This window comes from Nannobrachium achirus, assembly GCF_963921795.1.
Source record: "Nannobrachium achirus genome assembly, chromosome: 12".
Taxonomy (NCBI): Eukaryota; Metazoa; Chordata; class Actinopteri; order Myctophiformes; family Myctophidae; genus Nannobrachium; species Nannobrachium achirus.
Genome location: NC_137832.1, coordinates 5,267,948 through 5,279,011, shown reverse-complemented (window position 1 = coordinate 5,279,011; position 11,064 = coordinate 5,267,948). Strand labels below are relative to the sequence as shown.

Genomic DNA, 11,064 nt, shown 5'->3' with positions numbered 1-11,064 from the left:
GAAACTTTCACAAGTTCAGCCTCCTTGACTCAGATAGGATATTAAATGACATTAGAAAGAGATTTGTTTACAGCTGTAACAGTGGCCTCCACACATTCAGGAATGCTTTAGACCAGTGGTTCTCAAAGTGGGGTCCAGGGACCCCCAGGGGTCATTGAGGGAATTCCAGGGGGTCCCTGACTAAATGATAGTTAGGAACCAAATGGACCAGTTAGGGTCCATTTGGTTCCATTTGTACACTCTCAGAGTTAAATTAACACTGATTTTACAATATAAATTGGGGTCCCAGAGAAATGCAATGAAATGGGGGACTGTAGCCTAATACATGTCATACTGCTATAGCTGTAAAATAAATATATTCTGTTATGGGGGTCCATGGCATGAAATGGGGGTCCGCGGGCTAGTTGGTGTCAAATTGAGGGTCCTTGACATGAAAAGGTTTGAGAACCACTGTTTTAGACCAACCTTTTCAGGCTGCGACCCCCAAAATAATCATATTTTATCTGGAGACCCCCCCAGCCTGACTAGCATTAAGAGTTGAGGCATTACATTTTGTTGGCCTTGTGAGCATGTAGATCGGCTATTTTCACAATTTCTGCCTCTAATATTTGACAATTTGGCCAATGTTTAATTTGTCATTTCTATTATTAAAAAGTCCTCAAAAAAGCTCTGACATCACGCTCTGGCTTCACTGTGATGTTACACTAACAGAATCCCTTTTATGCCCATACATGGAGTTCCCTGTTGTCATCAATATTAATGATGCCGTTAGAGAGATCCCTGTGATTCCAGGGGGAGCAAATCCCTTTTATTCCCATATATGGAGATCACCGCTGATGATCACCGTGGCGCGACCTCACCCGACTCTATAGGCCAGATAGGACGTCATATGGACTTTTTTGTTTGACAGGATTATTGTTATTGTTTGTAAAGTTAGTTGAATATATGAGCATGTAAGGTTATATTCTGGGACATATCTGACTAGTTATGATATTCATCTGGCCTCGATCGGACCCTCTCTGATTAATCCAGGACTTCCGTTTGTGTGTGTGTGTGTGTGTGTGCGTGTCCAGCTCCCAGAGGCGCTGCTGTGGTCTAAGGAGCAGAATGAAGAGAAGTGCCCCCACCTCACAGAGTTCACACAGCATTTCAACAGCGTCTCCTTCTGGTAAAAAAAACACTGTTCATTTTCATTTACTTTTATTTAGGCTATATGCACATACGCCATTTTGTTCTATACTTCCGGGCCTCTTTCGACTTCCTTCACAGGTGTTACTGATGATACTAATGAAGGCTCTGTTTGATTTATTGTACAGTGGTTCTTTAATTTCAAGCACTCCATAACTCTGAGAGTGTACAAATGGAATCAAATGGACCCCTGCAGGTCCATTTGCTTCCATTTGTACACTCTCAGTTACACACCTGCATGGGGAGGGGACATTTGGAGCCCACTCAAGGACACTTTGAGACCCACTGGTGTAGCAGAGTGTTTCCAGTGAGCCAACATGCACACTATCTGCACCCTCACTCTGTTTGACCAGAATGGAACAGAGCCTTCATTAGTATCATTGGTAACACCTGTGAAGGAAGTCGAAAGAGGCCTGGAAGTAGAACAAAATGGCGTGTGTGCATTTTTACCCTATTCCCTTTAGTTGTAGTCATTAGTGTAACATTAGTGTAGCCACTGTTCCTTTGACTTTGAACTTTTTAACTATGCTCAAAACCGTACTTTTAGGAACATTCAGTGCCTTTGCAATTGTTTTATATCCTTTTCCTTTTTTAAGCTCTTTAAAGGACAACAGGTCAAACTCTTGTGCGCTGATTAAGTAATTTATGTTTATTTTTGATTAAAATTATATGGTAACAGGATGGAAATTACAGTAACAGGTTGGTTTTGAGGATAGTTCACAAGTTCGAAGTTAAAGGAACAGTGGCTACACTAATTGAATAATTTCGAGCCCAACCGCAAAAACGTCATAAAAAAACAAGAATGCTATCTAAATTACATGTACAGTATGGCCATTGAGGGTAGGCGTGCGCGTGTGTGTGTGTGTGTGTGTGTGTGTGTGTGTGTGTGTGTGTGTGTGTGTGTGTAGGGTGCGTTCGGTGGTCATCCTACAGGACAGACAGACGGACAGAGAGAAACTGCTGCTTAAATTCATCAAAGTTATGAAGGTAAGCCTTGACCTTTGACCTTGTGCTGCTGACCCCTAGTCAGTGAGGTCACTGACCTTCACCTTCCTTCATCTTTCTATCCTGGTGTGAAAACTAGTGAAATAACGAAAACATTGAAAAAATTAAATAAAAAAAGTAGTAGTTCACTCCCAAAATGACTTTTTTTCTGTTGATTAGTCACACCGTGGAGACTTGAGTTCAATCATATTTGTCGCATTCCTAAGACAAAAAATGTATGAATTATAGTAAATTTACCCCCAAAAATATGATTGAACTGAAGTCTCCATGGCGTGACAAATTGAAAAATAGCAGATCTACAAGCTCACTGCGTTCCAGGGACTCCCTGGAAGCGAAATGTGAGTTACAAATGTTCGGGTTAAAAATACTTAGGCTATTCAAAGATGTGCATACATTTTCACGACTTTTCAAAAATACAGATCTACAAGAGTGCTGCGCTGTGCTATTTTTCAATAGTTAAAGCATAGAATAATTCCAGATCTTAATGCGCATAGGAGTTAGCGGGAGGTGGGCAATAGCTGAATGGTTAGGGAGCCCGCCTGGGGAACCAGAGCCCCTGGTTCCATTCCAGGCCAGGATAGCAACGTCGATGTGTGTCCCTAAGCAAGACTCTTAACCCCTAATTACTCACATGCTCCTTGTGGGCAGCAAATCAGCGGGATTGGGCTGAAAATACGAGTAGGTAACTATTATCATTATTTATGAAAATGTGACCCCCCCCCCCCCAGCACCTGAGGAAGCTGAACAACTTCAACTCCTACCTGTGTGTTCTGTCAGCACTGGACAGCGCTCCACTGAGTAGGCTGGACTGGACCAGAAGCACTATGGAGGTAGGACTACCATACCTACCACTATGCCCTACCCAACACCCTACCACACACAAACACACACACTCTCTCTCACTCACACACACACACACACACACACACACACACACACACACACTGATTCATACAAATCTATGTTCATTTGATTGGTGTGCGTGTGTGTGTGTGTGTGTGTGTGTGTGTGTGTGTGTGTGTGTGTGTGTGTGTGTGTGTGTGTGTGTGCGTGTGTGTGTGTGAGCATGCACGTTTGTGTGCGTGTGTGAGCGTGCGTGCATATGGAGGAGGCTTCCTGTATACTCTGGTCCATAGCGTTAGAAAGAGTTCTCACCTGCTTCTTCCATGTGGGTTTAAGGCACAACGGGTCTCATCACTAAGGTGTTTGTAATTAAATAGTGTAAATAAAGTGACTAAAGAGGTGTGTATCTTCTCTAAGCACAAACTGACGTGCGATTCATGAAAGGAGAGGGTGTACACTGTACAGCTCTAAAAGCTCTACCAGATCTACAAGCCCAGCTGAATGGTTAGGGAGCCCGCCTAGGGAACCAAAGTCCCTGGTTGTCCCAGGTTCCATTCCAGGCCAGGGTAGCAATGTCGATGTGTGTCCCTGAGCAAGATTCTTAACCCATTATTGCTCACACGCTTCTTGTGGGCAGCAAATCATTTGGGTAGAGCTGAAAATACTGAATTTCCCTTGCGGGAGAAAATAGGTATCTATGAATATTATTAACAACGTGTCGACGTGGCATAAGAGATAATTCTGGGGTTTATGAACCAAAGGTCAAGGGTTAAACAATCTTAAAGAACATTTTCACTGTCTTGTCTTGTCTTGTCTTGTCTTGTCTTGTCTTGTCTTGTCTTGTCTTGTCTTGTCTAAATTTTAAAAGCTGCGTTAACTGTTACATTATAAATTTCATCTTGCAGGCAAATGTGGCATAAGAGATAAATATGTGTAGACTGAAGCTTTGGGGGTTCAAAGCTCCTAAAGAACATTTTCACTGTCCATTTGAATCCGAAAAGGTGTTACGTGTTACGTTCCAGTCTGAATCTTCCAAGCCAATGTGGCTCAAAAGATAAATCAATGGTTTATTATACCAAAGGTTGTAGGTTCAAAGCTCAAACAATACCTATAAAAAATCAATCAAACCAAACAACTCCAAAATAAATCTCAAAAGCCTCCTTAAAGTACATGCTCTCATGACCAACGTTCATTATGACACAACTGTAATTTAGGTTGTTTAAAACCATTTTATTAGAACACCCAGATTTCCACTTTCATTGAAAGCACACATTCTTAAATCAAGTGCATTTGAGGAAACATTAGTCAAAAATAGCAGATCTACAACATCACAACACATTGGCGTGGCATAAGATAATTCTGGGGTTTATAAACCAAGGATTTAACAATCACAAAGACCATTTTCACCAAGATTCTAAAAGCTGGGTTGAGTATAGCCTCGCGTAGCCAGGCTTACTCATCTGCGAAGAGAAAAGCCTGGTCAAGATATGAGGCAGAGACGCTAGGGAATGTAAACAGACCCACACTGCAGGGACGTGCTGGGCCCCTGATTCAGCCCGGGAAAAAGAGTTGGGGAGGCCCTCATTGTGCGCTATAGAAAGAGATCTCTCTCTATAGCGCTGCTGCTACTCAGAGATTTGCCATTTCAGATCAGAAGTGACAAGCCAGTGGGCCAATTCACCCTTTGTTAGCCTTCTGGTTGGTCCCTGACTGACCAACTAGCAGGCTCTATCTGCCTTGTCCCGCCCTGGTTCCGCCTTTTTTATGTTGAATTTGCTAAAAGATAATTTTTGGAGAAATAAAAACATTTAAAAACATGCTGAGTCACTATACTGCCACTGAGCAGCTCCATTTCACTGAAACCAAGTTTGATATGAGAATTGAATACACAGAATAACAATACGAAGCAACTGAATTACAATGGTAGTGGATGGAGTGTCCCACCGAATGTCCCACCAAGACACAGCAACCAATGGGTGTGAAGAGGGGCGGGACAACGGGCGGGACTTGACAAAGGGTGAATTGCATGAGTTATATTTCGTCGTTGTCGGGTGGAAACCTTGTATGTCCAAAACCGTTAAACGCAGCACTTCCGCTAGAAATCTTGGAACCAAGCGGAAGTCATATCTTGGCCAGGGTGGGTTGAGTATTAGGTTATCGATTTTATCTTGCAGGCCAGTTTGGCTTGAGAGATAAATATGTGATTTGTACACTGAAGGTTTGGGGTTCAAAGTTAAAGAACATTTTCACTAGCCTGGGTTCCAGCCCGAGTGAACTCCATCCCACGACGAAGTGTGTGAAAGAGGCTGGCAACACCAGGCCAATCCTTCTCACAGCCCAGTGTCCCCCCCGAAGCTAGCTAAAAGCTCACAAGCTGTACCATGAAATATTGTTGTTGAGTTTGACAAATCTGTGCATCTAGCGTTGTTTGTGTTCAAGACTTTCTTGTTAAATGTGAACGCAATTAAATATGTGTGTGTGTGTGTGTGTGTGTGTGTGTGTGTGTGTGTGTGTGTGTGTGTGTGTGTCCAGGCCTTGGAGGAGTACAGCAGTTTGATTGACAGCTCATCATCGTTCAGAAATTACAGAACAGCCTTGGCGGAAGTGGAACCTCCATGCATCCCTTACCTGTATGTATGACCTCTGGCCTCTTGAACCCTATGCCAGGGGGGAAAATAAAAGTTACTTTTAAATATAAATCCATGAATGTCTCTTTGTCTATCTTCTGTGCTGGTTATTATGTTGTTAAATTACAGTAAAATACTGGGGAGGATAGCGTGTACCTCCACATGCGTTACGCCCCCCCGGTGATGCTCCTCAATGTCAGGTGAAAAGAAGATAGTGGCATGACGGCTCAGGTATCGGAGGAGACCTGTTGTTGTCTTCACCCTCCCAATGACTACTATAGGGATTAGCATGGATAGATCTAGCATAGAGTAACAGGGCTCGGGGAATTGGCTTTAACACTAAATTGGGAATACAGAAGGGAGAAAATGTTCTTTTATTACCCTCTTTTATGGGCAGGATTTTCTTCATTCTATACTAGAATTTTATGTTCTATCTATGATAGCTTCAAATCTCATGCTACTTTGTGCCAATAATTATTGTGATGGGAATGGGATTTGGGGTGTCATCATTTTGTGTACCTGCCTTAACATGACACTGCATGTCAATAAAAAAGATTTGAAAATAAATTACATAAAATAACTACAAATGCACAATTTCACAACATGGTCACTTTAACAAGTATTATAATTATATCCTACACATTTGTATTCTCCCCATCTTGACAAAATGGTATATTCCCAGGTTCCGCAGGTCAGCTGCACAGGTGCAATGCATTATTGTTAATTGTGGCACGTTTACTAACATGCCAAGTTTAGCTGCACTAGAACAACCGTTCCAGGCTGCCATATCCAGCCCAAGAAACCGTAGAAACGGGGGGAAAAAATAAAAATGACTGGTGTTCGCGCACGTGCAAAACACCAGTCATGTTGCCATACCATAGCTTTTTCTGAACTGACGCCACTGCCGAGACCCAAAAGAGAAATCAGACGGTTGCCCCGGGAACCAAACTAGTGAAAAAGCGAGTGTCGCGTTGTGAGCTTATAGATCTGCAATTTTCACTACTTCCTAAACTTTTTTTAAACATGTTTGTGCTAATTTATGGAATTTCTTCGAATATATTTTATTTTCACTCTGGACAAATGTTGACAATTCTTCAAAAATAGTGCGGCACCGATTCTTCAATAGTTAGAGCACAAAAGTTAGAGCACAAAATAATAATGCGTTCCCAGTCTAAATGGGTTAAACCCCCTCGCCCTATTACATTCATGGGGGGCCCGCAGTGAATCCTTGTACCCAGGGCACAGGATTTGGTGCGACACCCCTGCCAACAGCCCTGCGCTCCCGCGGGCTGGAGTGAAGGAAAAAACTCAACCTGGTTAGTTTGGGTTGAACGTCCATGCCTGTTGAAAACTCAGTGGTTCTAAAAACATTTTCATGTCAAGGACCCCCAAAGTGACATACATTATGCAGACCCCCGTCTGAAAGTATTTTCTGCCAGATAAGATTTTTCAAGATTTTTTTTTCTATCGAAATGCTTTGAAGATAGCCGATCTACAAGCTCAAAATGCAGCAGATCTACGAGCTGATCTACGATCTCGCAGCGCGGGATGCCGTGCCCCGCTGTGAGCTTGTAGATCTGCTATTTTTCAGTAGCTAAAGCAGGGAGGAGCTGGGCCCCTGATTCAGCCCGGGAAAAGGAGTTGGAGAGGCCCTCATTGTACGTGGCCGCACAACAGATTTGTTTGCCTTCCGGACATGCCACGAGGCCCCAATTACTAACCGATGAGCGGTTACTGTGATTTTAGGTCTCATTTGTAGATCAGCTGTAAAGCCTGTAATATGATTGGGTGGAACTCCTGGGCCATCCCACTGGAGCCTGTGGGGGCCACTAGGAGTAGTCAAGGACGCCAGGGAGTAGTGGGCCAGTATTCAGATGATAGACAAGCCAGTGGGGCCAATGTGAGGGCTCTGTTGGCTGCTGCTACTCAGCGCTATAGAGAGAGATCTCTCTCCATAGCGCTGCTGCTACTCAAATATTGGCCTTTTTTTTAATGGCCCGCCTAGACCGGCCTGGAATGGACCGGCCGTTCGGAAGTTCTCCCGCTTTTCCCAATGGCCAGCACGTCCCTGAGCTAAAGCATGAAATAATTCCAGGTCTTAATGGGTTAATAAGTCTGTCCGTCCAGGGGTTTGATCCTCCAGGACCTGACCTTTGACCTTTCCCTCCCTCCAGGGGTTTGATCCTGCAGGACCTGACCTTCGTCCACTTGGGGAACCCGGACCAGGTGATGACGTCACAGGGGTCAAAGGTGAACTTCTCAAAGCGCTGGCAGCAGTTCAACATCCTGGACACCGTGAGGAGCTTTCAGCAAATGTTCGTTTGGTTCTCTTTCTATGATATCTATGATAATATAAGGTCGTTGTCGGGTGAAAACCTTCTATGTCCAAAACCGTTCGTTTTGCATTTTTCATTTTACAAGCACCGCGAGGCCTTGTGCGAGGCGTTGTGTGCTTGTAGATCTGCTGTTTTCACTACTTTTGTGCGACGGCCTTGTACGATGAAGCAGGGCTTTGCTTTGCGAAAGAACATACAAATTTGAAACTTGGAGATACAAGGTTTACACCCGACAACGACGATATATGATATCTCATTTTACATCTGTTATCGTCCCTGATTGTCTCTGAGATGTTGTTTTGCACCCTGTCTGTCCGTCCGTCCGTCCGTCCGTCCGTCCGTCCGTCCGTCCATCCGTCCAATGCCACCACTACCACGTCGGGCATCACGCTGCCCAAGGGCACCAACAAATGAGAGAGGAAAAAAGAAAGAAGAGCCAAGCCGATCATCATCATAATAACTAATATGTATTTGCTCCGCCTAAAAGTAATCACGGCATGCATGTGAGCGTGCGTGATGTCTGATCAATCATCAATGGTTGCGATGCCTGATCAATGGTTGCATCCATTTGATCTGGGGGGCGGGGCCACAGCACAGTCAGTCCGCCACTCTCTCTGCACTGCACTCACAGACAGACAGACACTCCCCCACAGTGGAGATCCAACATAGTCATGACTCATAGTCATAGACTGATCTGATGCATTGCAAGAGTAAGAATCAAACGTTTTCCCAACTCATGTGATTTAACTTATCCCTGCCCAGCTCTGACTGATTCATATTTAGATCTCTTAGTTGGAAAACAACGTTGGAATATCAACTTTGGCAGTGCAGTTATTATGGTGCTGTTAGATATCTGTTATATGATGTGAATGTGATCATGGTTGCTTACATTCCGCAAAATCAACAGCCAGTTGTGCGTCAGGCACCAAAATGGGTTGCAGCGGCCCTGCATCCGTCTGTCCGTTCGCATGTCCACGCGCGCGCGTGTGTTTCCTTCAGTTTGTGAACAGCTAATCTCTGGCACCACTGCTATGATGGCAGCGAAACTGTGCACGCACATTCCCTGGATTCCTTTTTTTCTTTTTATAATTTTTATCCCAGAATTTTGTAACCCATTTTTTCACCCAGTGCCAAATCCTGGATTCTGCTCTCCCTCTGCCATGCCTGGGGAGCCCTGGCTGGCCAGGGGGAGGCAGTATAGAGACCAGGATTACTGCATGTTTTTTGTGAGGGTTCCTACCCTAGGAGACACGGGGAGAACATGCAAACTCCACACAGAACAGCCCTTTTACCAACCCCACCTCTCTCTCTCTCTCTCTCTCTCTCTCTCCCTCCCTGTGCAGTCGCTATTCGCTGACCCCTAACGAGGACGTGGTTTCCTTCTTTAACGGCTTCAGCGACCACCTGGCCGAGGAGGCGTTATGGGAACTCTCTCTCAGGATCCGCCCGCGGAACACCCCACGAGTCAATCAGAGATGACGTGGGAGGAGCCAGCAGCCCCCTGGCATTATGAATGATTTGTCTGTTATGAATGAAAAAAGACAATGAAATGTTGTGTGTGTGTGTGTGTGTGTGTGTGTCTATATGTATATTAGTGCTGTCCAGGGCAGGGATTTCATGAAGGCCATGGCAGCCGTCAGGGCAGCACGTGCAGACAGACATAGACATCAAAGGGTGCTAGTGCCCTTTTACTATGGTGGGGAAAAAAACACGGCAAAAGCCTCCTCTCCAAACTAGAAGGCAACATGCAAGAGAATTGCCCCTTTCTGCTATAGTAGAGCTTGCTTAATTGCGCGCAGTTGCAGCGCAGTGCCGTGCAGTAAGCGCACAGAATTATAGACGGATCTACAAGCTCACAACACATCGCGGCCCGACGCATTGTGAGCTTGTCGATAGGCTATTTTCGGTGCGCGATACTGTGCGCAGCGACAGCCCGCCGTCCACAGAGACAAACAAGACGAACCAGATATTATGTGTCGTGTTGACCAAAACGTTTCTCTTTTATCTTGCCGATGGTTGTACTGGTTGCCATGCCATGGAGCATGATCTCTATATCAGGGGTTTTCAAAGTGGGTGACGGGGCACCCTGGGGTGCCATGACGGCAGTCCAGGGGTGCAGCAAGATAATTTGATATTTGAAATTTATTTGGACACTTGAAAAAATAAAAAACTTGAAGTACACAGTTATTTTCAGTCTTTCTTCTTCTTCTATCCCATAACCCTGGAGGGTCGTTGAGGCACCACAGACGATCTGTTGACCAGCTCTCTCCATCCCTCTCTGTCCTCGGCAGCTCTCATTGCCTCACTGAGTTTCAAGTGAGTCCATTCTCCGATGTTATCTTCCCATCTTTTCTTTTGCCTCCCTCGTCTCCTGCCACCTTGTACGGTGCCTTGCAGGATGGTCTTTGCAAGGCCTGAGGATCTAGTGATGTGTCCATACCACCTTAGTTTCCTCTTTATGACAGTGGAGAGCAGGTCATCATGTGGGCCGATGGCTTGGCTGATCTTTTGCCGGACGTCCTCGTTTGTGACATGTTGGGTGTAGGAGATCCCCATGAGTCTTCTGTAGCATCTCATCTCCATGCTCTGTATCCTCTTCTGCAGCTCTGCTGTAAGGGTCCATGATTCACACGCATAAAGGAAGATTGAGATAACAAGTGATCGCAGCAGTCTCACCTTTGATGTCAGACTGATGTTTTTGTCTTTCCATATGGGCTTGAGCTTTGCCAGGGCAGCAGTTGTTTGTGCGATCCTGGCAAGGACTTCCCGTTTGGATCCTTCGTCGGACACGATTGCTCCTAGATATTTGAAGCTCGACACTGTGCCGAGTGCCTGTCCATTGACTTTGATGTCTGAGCGGATGCCATTGTTGTTGTTGGTCATCATTTTTGTTTTTTCTGCATGGATTTCCATTCCATAGGCTCTGGAGGTGGTGTCAAGCCTTTCAACTAGGCTGGCAAGTTCTTTTTCTTCTCCAGCTAGCCCATCTATGTCATCCGCAAAACGGAGGTTGGTGATTGGTCTGCCTCCTATGCTGACAGTTCCTTGGTGGTCTGCCAGGGCAT

The 11,064-nt window shown here is 45.0% G+C and overlaps 1 protein-coding gene across 1 annotated transcript in view; it reads left to right on the top strand.

The window, feature by feature from the left end:
- LOC308294998 (rap guanine nucleotide exchange factor 1-like) overlaps positions 1–9,478 on the top strand; it is a gene marked incomplete at both ends in the record, with an annotated part of 32,165 nt that extends 22,687 nt beyond the window's left edge. The window contains 6 exons of the mRNA XM_080737934.1: positions 1,074–1,168; positions 2,097–2,175; positions 2,922–3,023; positions 5,569–5,666; positions 7,838–7,978; positions 9,343–9,478. Coding sequence (XP_080594060.1) covers positions 1,074–1,168; positions 2,097–2,175; positions 2,922–3,023; positions 5,569–5,666; positions 7,838–7,978; positions 9,343–9,478 — 651 coding nt within the window. The remainder of the gene's footprint in view (positions 1–1,073; positions 1,169–2,096; positions 2,176–2,921; positions 3,024–5,568; positions 5,667–7,837; positions 7,979–9,342) is intronic.
- Positions 9,479–11,064: the final 1,586 nt, after the last annotated feature.